The sequence below is a fragment of the Pristis pectinata genome, chromosome 18 (genome assembly GCF_009764475.1).
Source record: "Pristis pectinata isolate sPriPec2 chromosome 18, sPriPec2.1.pri, whole genome shotgun sequence".
NCBI lineage: Eukaryota > Metazoa > Chordata > Chondrichthyes > Rhinopristiformes > Pristidae > Pristis > Pristis pectinata.
The window spans coordinates 2,432,321-2,454,073 of record NC_067422.1 but is presented as its reverse complement, the minus strand read 5'-3'; the positions used below and the strand labels follow the sequence as shown (position 1 = coordinate 2,454,073).

The 21,753-nt window shown below is 48.3% G+C and overlaps 1 protein-coding gene across 1 annotated transcript in view; it reads right to left on the bottom strand.

Annotated features, from left to right (window-relative positions):
* ca10a (carbonic anhydrase Xa) overlaps window positions 1-21,753 on the bottom strand; it is a 187,789-nt gene that overhangs the window by 152,081 nt on the left and 13,955 nt on the right. Inside the window, exon 2 of the mRNA XM_052033203.1 lies at window positions 797-871. Coding sequence (XP_051889163.1) covers window positions 797-871 — 75 coding nt within the window. The remainder of the gene's footprint in view (window positions 1-796; window positions 872-21,753) is intronic.

Here is a 21,753-nt window from a genome sequence, read left to right as displayed (position 1 = left end):
CTCTGCCTGGGACTGTAAGAAACTGCAGAGAGATGTGGACACAGCCCAGCACATCACGGAAACCAGCCTCTCCTCCATGGACTCTGTCTATACTTCTCGCTGCCTTGGGAAAGCAGCCGACATAATCAAAGACCCCTCCCACCCTGGTCATTCCCTCTTCTCCCCCCTCCCATCGGGCAGAAGATACAAAAGCCTGAAAGCACGTACCACCAGGCTCAAGGACAGCTTCTATCCCACTGTTATAAGACTATTGAATGGTCCCCTAGTACGATAAGATGGACTCTTGACCTCACAATCTACCTCGTTATGACCTTGAACCTTATTGTCTACCTGCACTGCACTTTCTCTGTAGCTGTGACACTTTATTCTGCATTCTGTTATTGTTTTCCCTTGTACTACCTCAATGCACTGTGTAATGAATTGACCTGTACGATCGGTATGCAAGACAAGTTTTTCACTGTACCTCGGTACAAGTGACAATAATAAACCAATTCCAAAACTCCCAATGTAACCTGGGAAGAATTGTGAAGATAGGGGCTGTGGGATGTGTGAGTGCAGAGGGGGCAGAGGGGGGGTCACAGTCTCATCTTACATCTGATGGACGCTCCCTCTGGCAATGCTGTGCTCCCTCAGTACTGCAGCGGGGAGCTGGGCTACAGTTTGTGCTGAAGTCTCTGTTGTGGGGTTTGAAAACATCCGCCTCAAAGGCAAGAGTGACTCACTGAGACAAAGAACAGACACAGTCCCGAGGCTCTGTGGCTTCACACGGAGACATACTGCTGTGACCTGCACTCACCAGGAACGAAGCTTCCTTGCACCACCTCTTTGTACGCCCACCATCCTTCGTTGATCTTGTGCGAGTTGTGCTGAGCTGGAAAACAAAACAGAACCGTATTGGAATTTGGTTTAATTCATAACAGTGCACAGCTCACTGAAGCAGCGCGATTAGTGTGCAACACATTGTAATATCCAGAACAGCTGGCAGTGTTTCAGGACAATGTTACAGTGTAGAAGTTATGTTTTATGTTACAGAATTACAAACAACAGTGTTAGTGTTCTGTTACAGTATTACATATTGCAGTGTTAAATTACACTGTATTTTACATGCTACCTCCCAGAGCACTGTGCTACAGAGTACAACAGTAAGTAGTTTACAGTACATTAAACATGCAGTACAGTGTGATGTATACAGTAAGTATGTTGCAAGTAAGAAAGAATTGCATTTCTATAGCACCTTGCACACTCTTGGAACCACCATTGAATTTTTGAATGTTAATAACGCAGACAGTTTACACACAGCAAGATCAACATGAAGGATAAGTATTGTCCCTGGACATTAGAACTCAATTTCTCTCCTCCAAAACTGTGGCTTGGGATCTTAAACATTGAGCTGACAGAGCAGTCTTATCCAAAAGACGAGACCTTGGACCCTGCAGTACTTGAACACCCCCTGAGTACTGCATTGACTAAGATTATTGTGGGCAGGCACGGTAGTGTAGCAGTTAGTGTAACGCTATTACAGCGCCAGCGACCTGGGTTCAATTCCAGCCGCTGTCTGTATGGAGTTTGTACGTTCTCCCCGTGTCTGTGAGGGTTCCTCCGGGTGCTCTGGTTTCCTCCCACTTTCCAAAGACGTACGGGTTAGGAAGTTGTGGGCGTGCTATGTTGGCGCCGGAAGCATGGCAACACTTGCGGGCTGCCCCCAGAACACTCTACGCAAGAGATGCATTTCACTGTGTGTGTCAATGTACATGTGACTAATAGAGATATCTTATCTTATCGCCTGATATTGGGTTACCGACCACCTTATGTTAGTGAACTGCACAATGCAGTGTGTGCAGCCTGCAAAGTGCACAGTATAGCAGTGAGTGGCTTGTAAATGAATCAGGACATTATCGACACTTCAACTACAAGGAGCCGAGTCTCTGCACGGAATCTCAGGGATGCTCCATCTCCTGGAATGTCTGCCTCTCTCACCTTTCCACGTTCCGCAGTGGGAATCGGTCTCCGCTGACACCCACCCAGCGGCCTTAAACCAGAATAAAAATGCACCTGAAACTGTCACAAACACCAGTGCAAAAAGCCTTCCTTGTCATCATGACACCAATCAGAGGGAATTACTGAGTAAGATGTAGCTACTAGTTGAGGCGTAGAGCACAGGGGAAGATACAGCACAGATAGGATTTAGTCTCGATAATTGGGTGACTCTGCAGAGGACGGAGAGCGATGTGAATGCAGAGATTTTCCATCACTTTCATTCAATGTAACAACCGTTTTTTAATAATCTCTGATTCCCCAAATAAATGAGGCCGCATTAATATTAATATTTGTCTTATTCAATGCGGTGTCAGGAGAATGGCAAAGCAATCAGTAACTGCTGCTGTCTGCAAAAGCAGAGGTGACGGCAGAAAGGATGAGAGTTCTTAAATCAATAGCCAAAAAAACTCCAGATGCTGGAAATCTGAAATAAAAACAGAGAATGCTGGAAACACTCAGCAGGTCAGGCAGCGTCTGTGGAGGGGGAGAGCTGGCGTTTCAAGTCAGAACTTGGTGAAGTCGGAAATCAAACATGTTTTAATTACAGTGTCCTGTGGGGGGGGGGGGTGAGTGCGAAGGGGACACCTGTGATAGGGTGGACCCAGAGAGACAGTTACACCAGGGATGGTGGTGTCAGCTGAGAGGTGGGTGGGTGGGGAAGGCTCCTCAATTGCAGCTGATCTGTCTTGACATGGGAGAGAGGGAGAAAACACTGAGACATGGAACTCTGCGGGGAGTGCCGGAAATAGACGAGAGGTGTGATGACCTTTCATCAGAAGTGGCCATTCATAACACAAACTGGGAAGGCTGGTTATCTGAAATTCTCCAATGCAGTGTTGAGTCCTGAGGGACATACCATGTGTTAAAATCAACTGCAGAGGGAATTATGAAAATCTCAACTGGCTTCCAGCCTTTAACTCAGGACCCAGATATCAGTTCTTTAAGATAAAACCCTTGGTCCTGTCAATAACTCCAGCCAGCAACTCACCGCTGGTTCTCTGTTATTCCATATACAGATTCTGCAAACCCCTCAATCAGATTCTTGCTGTAACCCACTCCTCGATGTCCTTTATTCAATATATAAATCCCCAAAACATTCAATTAGATCCCAACGTTTAACCCAATCCTGGGTGTCTGTAATTCAATTTATAAATCCCCAAACCCCTTGATTAGATTACAGCCTATAACTAATTCCCAGGGAACTGTTATCTTATGTATAAACCCTCCAAGCCCACTGATTATATTCCAACCTGTATCTCACTCCTGGGGATCTGTTATTCTATATATAATTCTCCAGGACCCTTTAACTAAATTTCAGCCTGTAACTTGCTCCCACAAATCTGATAACGTATCTCCTTTATTCAACAAGGGAGGGGAACAGTAAAACGGAAAACTACAGATTAGTTAACATCCATCACAGGGAAGATGTGAGAAGCTGGTATTTAAGGGGCATAGAATGCACATATTCTAGGGGAACTAGAGGGCATGGGTTTAAGGTGAGAGGGGACAGATTTAAAAGGGACCTGAGGGGGAACTTCTTCACACAGAGGGTGGTGCGTATAAGGAATGAACTACCAGAGAAAGTTGTTGAGGCAGGTACAATAACAACATTCAAAAGATATAAGGATAAGTCCATGGATAGGAGGGGTTCAGATGGATATGGGCCAAATGCAGGCAAATGGGACTAGCTTGGTGGGCACCATGGCTGACATGGACAAGTTGGGCTGAAGGGCCTGTTTCTATGCTGTGTTACTCTGTGACTCTATGACTCTATGACTCTAAGATGTAATTTAAAGTAATCAGGCAAAGCCAACATGGTTTTGTGAAAGGGACGTCATGTTTGACCAATTTATTGAAAAAACAACGTCCTGTGGATAAACGTACTGTTCATGGATTTCCAGAAGACATTTGATCAGGTGCCACACCAGAGGACATTGTGGGAAATTGAAACTTATGGTGTCGGAGGTTCTGGTGTGGGTGGAACGTTGGCAACAGAGATTCAGTAAGTGTGTCCTTTTCTGGTTGGCAAGGTGGAACAAGCGTTGTGTCACAGGAGGTGGTTCTGAGGCCTCGACTTTTGACAGCTTATGTAAGTAGTTTGGATGAAGGTGCAGTTATTTAATTTGCTGATGGTGCAGAGTGAGGTGGGAAGGTAACGGGATAGGTGAGAAAGCTGGGAAAATGGTAACAGAGGGATAGAGCTGGGTTAAATGAGTGGACAGAGACCTGGCAAATGGAGGGTACATAGAACACTACAGCACAGTACAGGCCCTTCGGCCCACAATGTTGTGCCGACATTTTATCCTGCTCTAATATCTATCTAACCCTTCCCTCCCACATAGCCCCCTAGGGTAATGTGGAAAAAATGAGAAATTGTTGTTTTGGCAGGACGAATTTAAAAGATTGTTTTATTTAGATGGTGAGGGCTCACAGAGCTCTGAGAGACAGAGATCTGGGAGCCCTGGTCCATGAGTTGCAAAAGGTGAGCATGCAGGTATAAAGCAGGTAATTAGGAAAGCAAACACAATGTTATTGTTTATTGTGAGGGGAATTGAACACAGAATAGAGAGGCTATGCTTCAGTTACTAGCGCACTGGTCTCTTCAATTAAGAAAGAATATGAATGTATTAGCAGCTGTACAGGGAGGGTTTACCATATTGATGCCTGGAATGGGTGGGTTGTCTTACGAGGAACAATTGAATAGACCCAATCTGTAGTCACTGCAGTTTAGCAGAGTGAGGGGGGACCTTATTGAACCATAGGAGTTCCTGAGGGTGGGTGTGCAGAGTATGTTCTCCCTCCCCGTGGGGGCATCTAGAACTAGGGGTCACTGTTTAAAAATAAGGGGTCACTCAATTACGGCAGAGATGTGGTGAAATATCTTCTCTCCCAGAGGGTCGAGAGTCTTCGGAAGGGCAGTGGAAACAGCGTCTGAATATTTTTAAGGCAGGGGTAGAAAGGTTGCCAGAGGTCGGCATGAGTTGAGATTACAGTTAGAACAGCCAGAATTGCGTTAATCGGTGGAACAAGTTAGAGTTGCAGGGAGAGGTCGGCCAGGCTGGGTCTTTATTCCTTGGAACGTAGGAGAATGAGGGACGACCTTATAATTACGAGAGGCATAGACAAGGCGGACGGTTACAGTCTTTTCCCCAGGGTAGGGGAGCCCAAAACTAGGGGGCATAGGTTTAGGGTGAGAGGGGAAAGATTTAAAAGGGACCTGAGGGGCAACTTTTTCACGCAGAGGGTGGTGAGTGTGTGGAACGAGCTGCCAGAGGAAGTGGGTGAAGCAGGTACAACAGTACATTTAAGCAGCACTTGGATAGGTACATGGAGGGGCGGGGCTTGGAGGGATATGGGCCAATCACAGGAAATTGGGACTAGCTAGGTGGGCACCGTGGTCGGCATGGACTGGTTGGGCTGAAGGGCCTGTATCTGTGCTGTATTGCTCTATGACTCTAGTTGAATGCTGATTCCTGACCATAATTCATACATTTTTATATATAAACCCCCAAACCTTTTGATTAGGTCCCAGCTTGTAACCCACTCTGGGATATTTGTTATTTTATACATAACCACCCCCCACCCCCACCAAACCCCCATTTAGAAGTCAGCCTGTAATTAGCTCCTGTGTAGGTTTAAAGAGAGCTTGCATTTATAGAGCTTACATTTCCTGTTATTCAGTAATGAACTGTTGTGTGGGATAATCTCTGTGCAGCCAGGATCCCATTAGGGTGGGTTCAGCACACCATCACCATCATCCCTGCATTGAGTCTGCCTTGCCCATACATGATCACGCAGTGTGGTTGTCATGTTATGTTGTTCTTTCCAGAAAACATTATTAACTGAACAATTGGCTGGCACCTCTGAACAGATAACAAGCCTGACAGATTGCCTTAACGTTAACCGATCCACCTCAGGACACAGCGTTACATGTTCCCCGGCCTGCTTCTAAACGGTCATTTGGCTCTGGGGAGACATGGGTGGGGGGAAGCAGTGCTGGCTATTGGGTCCCTTCCTGAGGGAGTGAGGGGGTGAGGGGACGGGGGTGGTCACCACATATAATAAACCTGCAGTTCTGTGGTGACTTCCCAACGCCCTTCACAGCCATGAGGTCCCTCAGGGGGTAGTCACAGATAGAACATAGACCACTACAGCACAGTACAGGCCCTTCAGCCCACGATGTTGTGCCGACATTTTATCCTGCTCTGAGATCTATCTAACCCTTCCCTCCCACATAGCCCCCTATTTTTCTATCATTCATGTGTCCATCTAAGAGTCTCTTAAATGTCTCTAATGTAGCTGCCCCCACAACCTCTGCAGGCAGTGCGTTCCACACACCCACCACTCTCCGTGTAAAAAAACTTACCCCTGACATGCCCCTTATACCTTCCTCCAAACACCTTAAAATTATGTCCCCTCGTGTTAGCCATTGTCACCCTGGGAAAAAGTCTCTGACTGTCTACTCGATCATCTTGTACACCTCTATCAAGTCACCCTTCATCCTTCTCCTCTCCAAAGAGAAGAGCCCTAGCTCACTCAACCTATCCTCATAAGACATGCTCTCCAATCCAGGCAACATCCTGGTAAATCTCCTCTGCACCCTCTCTAAAGCTTCCACATCCTTTCTATAATGAGGTGACCAGAACTGAACACAATACTCCAAGTGTGGTCTGACCAGATTTCTATAGAGCTGCAACATCATCTCGTGGCTCTTGAACTCAATACCCTGACTAATGAAGGCCAACACACCATATGCCTTCTTAACGACCCTATCAACCTGTGTGGCAACCTTGAGGGATCTATGCCAGTGATACACCAGTGCCAGCAAGACATGGCCCTGCCATCAAAAACCAAGATCCTGGAGGATCTCAGTGGGTCAGGAAGCAAAAGTTTTGGGTCAAAAATGTCAGCTGTCCCTCCTCCCCCACCACCCAACACACACAGACGCTGCTCGACCCTGTGAGCTCCCCCCACAGGCTTCCAGTAGCTGCAGCCTCCTGTGTCCCCAGGGCCCTGTCATGTCTGCTCACTTCACCGACCCCAGCGCCAACAAGTGCCGGTGATGAGTGCGGAGCCAACATCTCTCACCAAGCTCAGCACCGTCCAGGGCAGAGCAGCCCAGTCAATTAGCACCACACCCCCACCCCAGCAAACACTCGTTCCCTCCACCAGCGATGCACAGGGGCTGCACTGTGTGCCGCCCAGACACTTTTTTTTAATAATAAACGTTTATTCACTAAAAGCACTACAAAAGACAACCAGTGTCAATATACTACATCTAATACAGAAAAGAAGAAACTACGCAACGACATACTACGGTAGAGAATGCAAACTAATACTACCGAAACACACACGCGACTCTACACCCGGCAACGCGACACTTCAAATAAGAATCGCGTCCGTGATTCTCTGGTCACTTTTCCACTGCTGCTGGTGGGATCTTCCTGTGCCGTCATTGTCCGCTGTGTTCCAACATTGCAGCAGCTCTGTACTGCCCTTCCTTGCCCGCAAGGAGCACTGAGGGGAGCATGGATGAGCAGGCACCATTGAAAGGCAGGGATGTGTGAAGAGCAGCCACACTCAGACCTGCCCTCCAGTACGGGCCCTCCTGCATGGGTGGGTGAGCACCGGAGCACAGGACAACAAGAGAAGGCCACTCGTCTCCTCAAACCATTCAATATTCTATTCCATTTCAATGCGAGGAGTATTGTAGGTAAGGCAGATGAACTTAGAGCTTGGACTGGCACGTGGAATTATGATGTTGTAGCCATTGGTGAGACTTGGTTGCAGGAGGGGCAGGACTGGCAGCTCAATGTTCCGGGGTTCCGATGTTTTAGACACGATAGAGGCGGAGGTATGAAAGTGGGAGGGGTGGCATTACTCATCTCGGAAATGTCACGACAGTGCTCAGCAAGGACATATTGGAGGGCTCATCTACTGAGGCAACATGGGTGGAACTGAGGAACAAGAAAGGGACGACCACGTTAATGGGACTATATTATCGACCTCCCAATAGTCAGCGGGATCTAGAGGAACAAATTTGTAGAGAGATAGCAGACAGTTGCGAGAAAATCAAGGTTGTGATAGTAGGTGATTTTAACTTTCCACATTTTGAATGGGACTCCCATACTGTAAAGGGATTGGATGGGATGGAGTTTGTCAAATGTGTTCAGGAAAGTTTCCTTAATCAATATACAGAGGTCCCAACTAGAGATCAAAATTGGATCTCCTGTTAGGGAATGAGACAGGGCAGGTGACAGCAGTGTGTGTGGGGGAACTCTTGGGATCTAATTCCATTAGTTTCAAGATAATTATGGAGAAGGGTAGGACTGGTCCTCAGGTTGAGATTCTAAATTGGAGGAAGGCCAATTTTGACGGCATCAGAAGGGATCTGGCAGGCGTGGATTGGGATAGGCTGCTTTCCGGCAAAGAGATGCTTGGTCAGTAGGAGGCTTTCAAAAGTGAAATACTGAGAGTACAGAATCTGTATATTCCTGTGAGGGTAAAAGGCAAGGCTAACAGGTTTAGGAAACCTTGGTTATCGAGGGATATTGAGGCCCTGGTAAAGAAAAAGAAGGTGCATGTCAGGTATATGTTATGATTAAGTCCCCGGGTTACAAACGAGTTCCGTTTTTGAGACTGTTCGTAACCTGATTTTGTGTGTAACACGGAACAGTGTCCGCGCATGCGCACTTGGCCCGGGGATCGTGGCCGCACATGGCCCCAGCCACACGTGCACTTGGCCCAGGGATCATGGCCGCGCATGGCCCCGGCCACACATGCACTTGGCCCAGGGTTCCCCGGCTGCACACGATCACTTGGCCTGGAGTTGGGCCAAAGAAGGTGTACCGCCACCATGGTAGGATCAGGGGCTGGGCCCACTTACGAACCGACCATGAAGGTCGGTTTGTAAGTACGGACGTTCATAAGTCAGGGGTTCGTAAGTCGGGGACTTCCTGTATATATATCGATCAGTTATGATCAAATGAGGTGCTCGAGGAGTGTAAGAAATGCAAGAGAACACTTAAGAGAGAAATCAGGAGAGCAAAAAGAGGACATGAGGTTGCTCTGGCAGACGGGGTGAAAGAGAATCCCAAGGGTTTCTATAGCTGTATTAAGAGCAAAAGGGTAGCAAGGGACAAAATTGGTCCTCTTGAAGATCAGCGTGGTCATCTATGTATGGAACCGAGAGAGATGGGGGAGATCCTAAATGAATATTTTGCATCCGTATTTACACTGGAGACAGACACAGAGACTATAGAACTGAGGCAAATAGTAGTGAGGTCATGGACCGTATCCAGATTACAGAAAAGGAGGTGCTGGCTGTCAAGGCAAATGAAGGTGGATAAATCCCCAGGGCCTGACAAGGTGTCCCCTCGGACCTTGTGGGAGGCTAGTGCAGAAATTGCAGGGGCCCTGGCAGAGATATTTAAAATGTCCTTAGCCACGGGTGAGGTGCCAGAGATCTGGACGATAGCTAATGTTGTTCCGTTGTTCAAGAAAGGCTCGAAGCCAGGAAATTATAGGTCGGTGAACCTGATGTCAGTTGTGCATAAATTATTGGAAGGTATTCTGAGGGACAGGATATACAAGTATTTGGATAGACAGGGCCTGATTAGGGATTGTCAACGTGGCTTTGTGCATGACAGGTCATGTCTAACCAATCTTATAGAGTTTTTCGAGGAGGTTACCAGGAAGGTTGATGAAGGGAAGGCAGTGGATGTTGTCTACGTGGACCTTAGCAAGGCCTTTGACAAATCCCACATGGGAGCTCCAGAAGGTTAAGTCGCTTGGCATTCAGGATGATGTAGCCAATTGGATTCAACATTGACTTAGCGGGAGAAACCAGAGAGTGGTCGTAGATGGTTGTCTCTGTGACTGGAGGCCTGTGACTAGTGGTGTGCCGCAGGGATCGGTGCTGGGTCCGTTGTTGTTTATCATCTATATTAATGATTTAGATGATAATGTGGTAAACTGGATCAGCAAATTTGTAGATGACATCAAGATCAGGGGTGCAGTGGACAGCGAGGAAGGCTATCAAATCTTGCAGTGTGATCTTGATCAGCTCAGAAAATGGACTGAAAAATGGCTGATGGAATTTAATGCAGACGAGTGTGAGGTGATGTACTGTGGGAGGACAAACCAGGGTAAGACTTGCACAGGGAATGGTAGGGCTCTGAGGTGTGCGGTAGAACAGGGGGACCTGGGAATAGAGATCCACAGTTTCCTGAAAGTGGTGTCACAGGTAGGTAGGGTCGTAAAGAGCTTTTGGCACTTTGGCCTTCATAAATCAGGGCATTGAGTACAGGAGTTGGAATGTTATGTTGAAGTTGTACAAGACATTGGTGAGGCCAAATTTAGAGTATTGTGTACAGTTCTGGTCACCTACCTACAGAAAGATATCAATAAGCTTGAAAGAGTGCAGAGGAAATGTAAAAGGATGTTGCTGGGACTTGAGGACCTGAGTTAAAGGGAAAGGCTGAATAGGTTAGGACTTTATTCCCTGGAGAATGAGGGGAGATCTTAAAGAAGTATACAAAGTTGAGGGGTATAGATAGGGTGAATGCATGCAGGCTTTTTCCCCTCAGGTTGGGTGAGACTAGAACCAGAGATGTAGGGTGAAAGGTGAAATATTTAAGGGGAATCCGAGGGGAAACTTCTTCACTCAGGGGTGGTGCAAGTGTGGAACGAGCTGCCAGCAGAAGTGGTGGATGTGAGTTCAATTGTAACATTTAAGAGAGGTTTGGAATAGGTACATGGATGGGAGGGGTTTGGAGGGATATGGTCTGGGTGCAGGTAGATGGGACCAGGCAGATCAGGTTGGCATGGACTGGATGGGCCGAAGGGCCTGTTTCTATGCTGTACGACTATGATCATGGCTGATCCATGCCGGCCTCAACTCCTTTTCTGTGCCAGCTCCCCATAACCCTCAGTTCTTTGATCTTTGCCTTTATCTCTCGCCACCTTGTACCTCCAGTGCTCCGGCCTCCAGCCCCCTCAGGGACAGGGAATTCCAGAGATCCACCCCCCTCTGAAAGAAGTTTTTACAAACCTCATTTTCAAATGACCAGCCCCTTACCTTGTAGTTCTGTCCCCTTATCTGTGACTCTCCCACCAGTGGAAACATCTCAACATCTACCCTGTCAACACTCCTCAGGATCTTTATTTTCCAATAAAGTCACCCCTCATTCTTCTAAACTCCAAGGAGTACAGACCCCACCTGTCCAGCCTCTCTCGATAGGACAACCCTCTCTCCCAGGAATAAGCCTGTTGAATCTCCATTGGACAGCTCCAGTGTTACTGTCTCCTACCAGAACTGTGCACAGTACTCCAGGCGTGGCCTCACCAACACCCTGTACAACTGCAACAAAACCTCCCTATTCTCAAACCCCAACCCCTTCGCAATAAAAGACAATACAGCTTTTACCTTCTGAATGACTTGTTGGACCTACCAGCTAACATTATGTGATTCATGCACTAGAACACCGCGATCCCGCTGAAATTCACTCATTTGCAGTCTCTCTCCACTTAGATAGTAACCCGCCTTCTGACTCCTTTTACCCAAGTGCATGACCTCACACTTCCCCACATTAAACTCCACTTGCCTGGTTTTCACTCACTCAATATCCCATTGCAGAATCACACTGTCCCCATCACAACACACCCTTCCACCTATTTCCATGTCATCTGCAAACTTGGAAACTTTACATTTTGTTCTCTCCTGCAGGTGATTAATGTAAACAGTGAACAACTGAGGAACTGAGGGCCAAGAACCGATCCCTGGGGTACTCCACCAGTTACATCCCCTTCAGCCTGAATCGGACACATTTACCCCAACCATGTTTTCTATGTGAGAGCTGGTTTTCAATCCATGCTACCTCACCTTCCTCCAATACCATGGGCTTTTAACTTATGCATCAGCCTTTTATGTGGAATCTTGTCAAATGTCCTTTGGAAACCTCAATACACTACATCTACAGGTCCCCTCTATCAACTCTCCCTGTCACACCCTCAAAGGATTCAAGCAAATTTGTCCAACATGTTTTACCCTGGATAGTGAGTTTGTCAACAGGTCCAGGATGATACAGCACTGGCAACACTGAGGGGAATAGCAAAAGGCCATTCAGCCCCTTGCATAGGTTCTGCCAACCCGTCAGATCACAGGCACTGATTGCTACTGGATTGTAACCATACCCAACAGCCATTACTGGCAGCCTGGGATGCTGCAGTTGTCTGATCTGTCCTTGGTGACAGATTAACATTCTGCCCGTTGACTCAGTGAACCCAGGGCTCACTACAGCAGCCTCGAGGGTTTCTCTCCTGTGGCCGCAGCGAGGACTCTGGCTCACTTCAGCTTTGACAAGATTAAACCAATCTGCCCACAGCCTTGGAGGGCACTGTTGTTGTGCTCACACCCAGTTATTGATGCACCACAGAAAGCATCCTATCTGGATGCATCATGGCTTGGTACAGCAACTGCTCTGCCCGGGACCACAAGAAACTGTAGAGAGTTGTGGACACAGTTCAGCACATCACGGAAACCAGCCTCCCCTCCGTGGACTGTCTACACTTCTCGCTGCCTCAGTAAAGCACCCAACATAATCAAAGACCCCACCCACCCTGGACATTCTCTCTTCTCCCCTCTCCCATCAGGCAGAAGATACAAAAGTCTGAAAGCACATACCACCAGGCTCAAGGACAGCTACTATCCCAGTTGTAAGACTATTGAATGGTTCCCTAGTACGATAAGATGGATTCTTGACCTCGCAATCTACCTCGTTATGGCCTTGCACCTTATTGTCTGCCTGCACTGCACTTTCTCTGTAGCTGTGACACTTTATTCTGCATTCTGTTATTGTTTTACCTGAACTACCTCAATGCACTGTGTAATGAATTGATCTGTACGATTGGCATGCAAGACAAGTTTTTCACTGTACCTCAGTACAAGTAACAATAATAAACCAATTCCAATTAGTCAGCTTGTGGGCTCACCCTGAGTTCCAGTCTCCTCACATTAATTCCCCACCCTACTGCTGTCTGACCTCTGTCTCTGACCTCCTGCACTGTTCCGAGCCCAACACAAACTTGAGGAATGGGACCTCACCTTCCAGGTGAAACGTTGCTGTACCTGGGGCTCAATATTGAATTCAATCATTTCAGATAACCAGCCAATCCTATAATATGTTTCTCTCTCTCTCCATTGGTGTAGCCGAATTCGCTGGGTATTCCCAACACTCTCTTGTCTCTGATTTCCGACATTTGCCGTGTTCTCTGTCGCACAGTTCCCACATTGTCTGTGGTTTTCTCCCCTCTCCTGTAAACCAAGTGTATCTGCGTTCCCCATATTGTCTTGGCCTCCATCCTGGTGAAGGGGCACAAACCTGAAACATTTTCTGGAGACCACAGACGCTGGAATCTGGAGCAACAAACAGTCTGCTGGAGGAGCTCAGTGGGTTGAGCAGCATCTTGGGGGTGAGGGTCGGGAGAAGGAATTGTCCTGATGCAGTGTATTGACCCAAAACGTCAACAATTCCTCTCCCCCACAGATGCCTCTCCACCCACTGAGTTCCTTCAGTAGATTAATTGTTTCTTTCCCTACAGACGCTGCCTGACCTGCTGAGTGTTTCCAGCATTTTCTGTTTTTATATCAGGCCTGTCACAGACATTCCCTTTGGTCTTTCCACAGAGATAACATTTGTTTTTTCACTTTTCTAGTTGTGATGAAGGGTTTTCAACATGAAATATTGACTTCCCACAGATGATGCCTGACCTGCTGAGTGTCTCCAGTATTCCCTGTTTTGACTTCAGATTTCCAGCATCTGCAATTCTTTATAAAGTGTCACAATGTCACATGAAGAGCAAGATCACAGAGAACCCCAACGCAGAACACTGGTGTGAGACTGGAGTCAGGATGCTTCTTCGGAACCAAGCGCAGAACAGTGAACAGAAGGAATCTTGCCTCAGGGCTCTGAGAGAGTCCCAATATGGAAACAGGGTTCTCTAGGAGAAACAGCAAAACCAGGACTGCTTAAGAGTTGTCAGCTCTAAGCAGCCAGGAGACAAAGTACACCCAGAGATAGACCAATAATCTGGCAGTGTTTGTGAAACCAGCGTTCTTATACTAGTCTCCTGATGGCACTCAGGTGTGTGTCACCAGGCAAATAGTAGTGCATGGAAACCATGTGCTGCGCAACAAGGCCCCATCAATGGGGACAAGGGGCAGAATCGAGAACCAGCACTTGGAACAATGACATAAAGGTTCACCTAATTTCCTTGCTCTGGGTTACAAGGCCCAGGAACCTTTGTACCAAATCAAACCACTTTCTTAACCTGCCGTCACCTGACCTGTTGCACAAACATCCCCTGAACTCTGTTCCCGCACAGCAGTCGTGCCCTCCAGTTTATGTTGCCACTTCTCATACTGGCCACCAGAATGTAACGCTTCCCATCTCTCAGCCCCACACCGACCTGTCCGTCCCTCCTGAACTCTCCTCCTGTCCTCACAGTTTACTCCTCCAAGTTGCTTTTACAGGTTTGGAACTTGTGCCCTGACCATCCAAGTCACGAACATATATTAACAAAAGCGTGGTCCCAGTGCCGATCACTCCACAATGCACTCCCCTCCAGCCTAGTACACAGCCAGCAACCACCGCTGTTTCCTGTCACTCAGCCGGTTGTCCATCCAGGCACCTCAGAACCTTTCATTGCTGATGGCATGGCGCCTGTTGGATGTTCAGATGCACCTCACCCACTGCATTTACCCCATCAACCCTCACAGTTACTTCATCAGAAACACTCCACTTCGTCACACAGGGTCTGTCATTGACAACACATGCTTGCTTATTTTTTTAATCAATCCACACTTCTCCAAACGACTGCTAATTCTGTCTGTTTATTGTTCCTAGAACCTTTCCCAGCCCCTGGGGATACACTGGTTGGTCTGTAGTTTTTGAACAAGAGTGTGATATTTGCAATTTTCCATCCCTCAACCTGTAGGTGTTTGCCTCTGTGACACTGTAAGAGTTTTTCTTAACTTTATCAACAGAAAATAAAAGTTTAACATTTCAGTGTCCCAGAGCACATTACAGTGAGGTACTTTTTGAAGTATAGTTACTGTTAATGTGGGAAACATCAAATACAGCAAGCTCCCACAAACAGCAGTGTGCTAACAGCTGGAATATCTGGTCTGGAATATTGCTGAGGATGTTAGGGGGAATCTTCCCGATATGAGTATAATGGGATCATTTACATTCACCTTTCTTTAAATTTGTATCATGGGATGTGCAGAGTGGTCATCCCTCCCCCCCCCCCCCCCCCACCAACCCAAGGGCCAGTCAACCAGTGGGATTGGGTCATGTACAGACCAGAACACAAAGACACAGGCTTGCACACCCAGTTCAGAGTTGGACTACCGGAGGACGTACAGATCTCCCTCCCTATTAGCGAAAGGTTTTACAACCACCTCGGAATTTCCTGGTTACCATCCCAAGACCAAGTTTCTGAAAAATTCCATGTTTTACTTAATTACTTGAATTAAATTCCCCGGTCACCACAGTGGGATTTGAACTCCTGTTACTGGATCGATGGTTCTGTAATTTAACCACCCCAGTACCAACAAAAGAGAGCCTCTCCTCATCGCATTCCTCACAGCAGACCCGCAACACTGCATTGCAGCACCAGCACAGATCTTGTACTGAGCCCACAACCCTCTAACACCACCAACCAGGACCGCACTGGAAGGTCTCAGCGTCGCAACAGATTGCGGGCTCCACTGCTCGCCGTCCGATGATCCCCGTCTAGTTTATGGAAGCCACAGATGTCATGGCAGCAACCTCAGATGAGAATTAATGATTCATATCCAGTACCTGAGCTGACAGCTCTATTACACACAATGTTATTGGAATTGATTACATTGCCCTGTAAAATTTGAGTTGTGCGTGGGGGAAATAACTATATTATTTGCAGTTTCACACTAATAGACTGTATCCGGATCACAGCAACATTGATTTTTAACTTTGCTGGTGTCTAGCTTCTTTCATTATGAGTCTGCTTCCCCATTGATCACGCCCAGACTGACTGGCTGGTTCAGTGACAGGCATCAGGGGAGACAAATTGATACGTTTCGACAAGACAGGAATTCTCCGCTAAGGCAAGGTCCAATGTGCTGATAATTAAAATGAAGAAGATGAAGCATTTTCAGAGATGGACCATAATGATTCAAGAACCACACCAGAGTGGCTGTGATGATCGCAGTTCTGAGGTATCACTGTAAGAGTTCCTCAGGGTAGTACCCTAGGCCTGGCCATCTGCAGCAGGGTTCGCCGTGACCTTCCTTTACCCAATTCCTGCTCCTCAGAATGTGTACGTCACCCCTGCAGACAGCAAGACCTGGACTGATAAATGGCAAACAGCTCCCTAACATGACTGCCAAGCGATGACCACTTCCAACAGGGGAGAGTCCAATCACCTCCCCTTTTCCAAAGGAGGTTTATTCAGTGATGATCACACAATTACAATACTACAGTATTCCATAATTCACACTGCTCAGTCAATAGTTTCAAATTACAACAGTCATCACTATCCAGAACACACTTGAGACCCTGGGGTGCCCACTGGTCCCAGAAAGCTCCCAGTGTACCCATGGACACTGCGTGCTCCTTCTCCAGGGACACAGATGTAACCCCAGAAGAGGGGCAGGCAATCAGCTATCATCTACCCTTGACATTCAGTAGCATTCCCATGGCCAGCTCCCCCACCATCAACACCTTGGGGGCTACACTGACCAGAAACTCAACTGGGCCGGCTACATAGATACTGTGGCCTTAAGAGCAGGTCAGAGGTTGGGGATCCTGCAGTGAGTGATTATCCTCCTGGCACCTCAAGGCCTTTCAACCATGTACGAGGTGCTAATCAGGAGTGTGGCAGAATATGTAGGGAAGGTTTAGAGGGATATAGGCCAAACAGGACTAGTTCAGGAGGGCACCTTAGTCAGCATGGACGAGTTGGGATGAAGGGCCTGTTTCTGTGCTAAATTACTCTTTGACATCATGGACACTCTCCCCACCCATTGGAAACACAGACAGATGTTGGAACCTGGAGCAACAAAGCACAGGAGACCTCAACGGGCCAGGCAGCATCTGTGGAGTCAGCACTTTGGTTTGGGATCCTTTACCTGTAGTACATCAACCCAAGATGTCAACTGTTCATTTCCCTCTACAGATGCTGCCTGGCCCACTGAGTCCCCCCAATGGGTTTGTGTTGCTCCCCACCCATTGTATGTCCTTCCACACCCAACAGATGCTCTTCACTCCCATCATATCTTCAGTTTCACTTTCTTGGATCTATCACCATGTCCCCATTTAGTGAATGTCCACAGCCTGCTCCACCACCTCACTGACCCCTCCTCAGCTCACCACTGAGCTGGGGCAGGGAGTCTGCAGAGGGTGACATCCAGTTAAACCACCAACTGCACACTTCTGTGGATTGTACTTAGAAGGTTGCCGAACCTTCAGAATGTGTGTGAAGCTGCACACTCTTCGGCTGAATCATTGTGTGCCTTTCAATATTGTTCCTTCAGTGTGACTAATCCACCCTTAAATGGTGTGAATAACTCAAGTTCAGCCTTCCTTCTGGGGAAATCTATTCCAAGCTCCAATTATTCTTTGAGTGAAAATATATCCCCCACTCTCCTCACTGCACCGGTGGAACTAATCCAATATCTCTACTGCTCTTTCTCCGAAACCAGCCACTGCCAATAATCTCTCCCCATTTACTTTGTGAAGCCCTCCATCTATTGAATGTTTCAATTAAACTGTCCTCTCAGGGACTCACTCCCTTGTCTAACCAACCCTGCTCTCCCAAGAACTCAATCCCTTCTGTAACAAGGGAGCCTCTGAGGAGCTTTTCCTAACACTGGCAGATGAAGGGTCTCGGGCCGAGACGTCCACTGTCCATCTCCCTCCACAGATGCTGCCCGTCCCGCTGAGCTCCCCCAGCAGCTCATTTTTTTGCGACATTCTCAGCATGCCAGACACCAGACTCCCGAAGCAAGCACTGTAAAGTCACAGAGAAACAGGCCCTTCGGCCCATCAGGTCTGTACTTACCAAAAAGTACCTGTTCTCACTAATCCCATTTTATTCTCCCCAACATTCCCTTCAGCTCTCCCCAAATTCTACCCCTCACCTACACACAGGGGGACATTTACAGTGGCCAATGAACCCACCGACCTGCATGTCTTTGGGATGTGGGGGGAAACCCATGCAGTCACAGGGAGAACGTGCAAACTCCACACAGACAGCGCTGGAGGTTGGGACTGAACCGGGTCTCAGGTGCTGTGAGGGAGCAGCACTACCCACTGTGCCACCCTGGTTCTGTTCTACGAGTTTCAACCTCAGTCGACAGACTTACTCCAGGTACGTCTGAAGTGTGGTCCTGGCAGTGATGCACAGAAAGATCCCACCAACAGCAGTTACAGGCTGGTCTCGCCAATGGACCATTCAGGCCCCTTGCCAATACTTGTGGGATCTTGCCAAGCATGTGTGAGAGTCATAGAGTCACGTAGCATGGAAACAGGCCCTTTGGCCCAACTAGTCCAGGCCGACCAAGTTGTCTGCCTGAGCCAGTCCCATTTGCCCGCGTTTGGCCCATATCCCTTTAAACCTTTCCTATCCATGTACCTGTCCAAATGTGTCTTAAACACTGCTTCATCCACTTCCTCTGGCAGCTCTTTCCACACATCCTCCACACTCCGTGGGAAAGTTGCCCCAGAGGTCCCCTTTAAATCTCTCCCCCTCACCTTAAACCTGTGCCCTCTAGTTTTAGACTCCCCTACCCTGGGGAAAAGACTGTGATCATCCATTATTTCTATGCCCCTAATGATTGTATAAACCTCCATCAGGTCACCCCTCAGCCTCCTTTGCTCCAGGGAAACAGTCCCAGCCTGTCCAGTCTCTCCTTAGAACTCCAGCCCTCCAGTCCCGGGAACGTCCCCGTGAACATTTCCTGCCCCCTCTCCAGCTCAGTGACACCCTTCCTGTCCTGGGGCAACCAGAACGACACTCAGTCCTCCATGTGCAGTCCCACCAACAACCTGTACGGCTGTGACACACCATTCCGGCCATTGTACTCGGCGCCCTGACCGATGAGGCAAGGGAGCCGAATACCTTCTTCACCAGCCTGTGGTTAAAATGCGCGTCACTTCTGCGAAGTGCAGCGTGAGAGGGACACTGAGGCCCCTGGGGCAGGCGTGGGCTCTGTCAGAATGCACCCCCGCAAAGAACAGAGACCTGCGAGGGGAAAGGTCCCAACTCCGCATCTGAAACCGGAAACGCAGTGTGGTCGGGCAGCGGCTACAGGGAGTGGAGAGTTGGCGCTGCAAATGGGAAGGGGGTGGGTTTGTACTACAACACTGAGCACCAGGGGGAGGGGGGAGACACAAGCAGTCAGGACGGCCACTGCCTGGTCCCCGCACTGAGGGAGTTGGTGTTTGAGGACAAGAGCCCCAGGCTGCTCACTCCCTTCTCTCCCACCCGTGCAGCGATGGGAGTCAGCTGCAGTTCTGGAGGGCCATCCTTCTGACAAGATGTTAGACCCAAGCCCCTCTGCTCTCTCCAGCAAAGGACAAACTGCTGGAGGAACTCGGGTCCGAGCAGCATCTGTGGAGGCAGAGGGATGGTTGATGTTTTGGTTCGAGACCCGAAACGTCAACTTATTCGTCTCCCTCCCGATTCCAGCATCTGTGGTCTCTTGTGTCTGCCTGCTGTCTCCTCTCCTCTCTCTGTCAGGAGCCATTGAATCCTCCCCAGGTGGACTGAGAGACCAGGACTCATGGGGTGAATGGAGGAGGCCATTCGACCCATCAAGTCGTGGCCTGCACCCAATGTCACTCAATGTCCCTACAGTCCTGTTATCCTTCGGAAGCTTGTCCAACTCTCTTCAGAGGAATATGGTTTAAGAAGTGGATGAAGGATGGCGGAGATTTAATTGAGCCACTCACTAACCATAGGGTTTTGGAAGAATAAACAAGGAGAAGGTGGTTCAGCAGTGGAGGGTCCGACAGGGATTGAGGACAATTGCTAAGGAGTCCAGGGAAATACATTGAGATTCTTCTCACACAGAAGGGGGGTGGAGGCAGATTTAAAGGAAAGTTTAAGGGGGAGGGGGCACCTGAGAGGATATGTGCAGACCCTGGGGGCAAGGGCAGGACAGAGGGAGCGATGGCAGAGGTCTTTCAGAGAGACAGCACAGAACGCCCCTGATTCTCGGAGATGGTCCTGAGGAGGGAGGGCTGAGTTGTGGTGTAATACAAGGGCGGTCCAGTGTGTGTGAGACAAGTGCCCAGCGTGGAGTTAGTGGAATGGTGGCCTCTGGTTGATGAATTAAGGTAACTGGCAATCATTTCCATCTCCCAAGCTGTGCTAATTAGCAGAAAAGAAAACTTATACCAGTCCTTAACAAACCTCCACATCTTGTGTGCAGCCCCTTGGAGCCCAGTTATTGTGCTCAACTGCATATTAAACTATGTTAATTATCCTCATTATTATTCATACATATGTTAAATTAGAAATGTCTGTTTGTAACTCCTAAAAGTTGCAAAAGTTGGAGACTCAGTTGCATTAGACGCGTGACACAAATTATTATTGAGTTACCTCTGGAAGGTAAGGTGAAAATTGCTCACGTCTCTAAAGCCAACATTGCCACCTGCAACATTTGGCGACACGGTGGGGCATCGCACAATCCGTCAGTCAGCGAGGATTCGAGCGGCCATGGACTGGCTGGCCCCTTCCCCTCCCCACCCCTGCAGTGTTGGGGAGCAGCTGCATTGCCAGAGGTGCCATCCTCTAGATGAGACGGTAGACCTGTCTGCTCTCTCAGGGAGGCGGGAAAGATCCCAGGGAGACACATTGAAGATGAGCACTAACCTGCTAACATCGCTGCATTACCCAGTCATTACTGGTGTGCTGTGGGATCCTGCTGTGCAAAGACTGGTATTGGAATTGGTATTGGTTTATTATTATCAGTTGTACCAAGGTACAGTGAAAAACTTGTCTTGCACACCGTTCGTACAGGTCAATTCATTACACAGTGCAGTTACATTGAGTTAGTACAGAGTGCATTGATGTAGTACAGGTAAAAACAATAACAGTACAGAGTAAAGTGTCACATCTACAGAGAAAGTGCAGTGCAGTAAGGTGCAAGGTCACAACAAGGTAGATGGTGAGGTCAGAGTCCATCTCATCGTATAAGGGGACCGTTCAATAGTCTTATCACCGCAGGATAGAAGCAGTCCTTGAGTCTGGTGGTACATGCCCTCAGGCTCCTGTATCTTCTACCATGTCTCCTGTATCACAACAGTGACCGCAGGTTGGTGGTACTCCTCTCTCTCTCTCTTTCTGGAGATGTGAGAGTGGTGCTGGGGGAGTGATGGGGGGCAGGGCAGTGATGATCTCATGGAATGAGTGTAAGTGGGGGCAGGGATCTGACTGTCCTCCTAGTGATGCAGGAGGTGGCGCAGTTAGTGGATGAAGGGGTGAGGGGCTGAGACAGGGTGCACGGTGCCGGCGTGAGGGCAGAGGGTGTGCATCATAAACCACTGGGTTATCTCAGAGTATCGTGGTGACTTCAGACTACCCACTCACTGAGAGGGGATACAACCTCCAGCACACCCGACTTAGTAGGGGGCAGGCAAGGTAGTGTAGTGGTGAGCGTAATGCTAT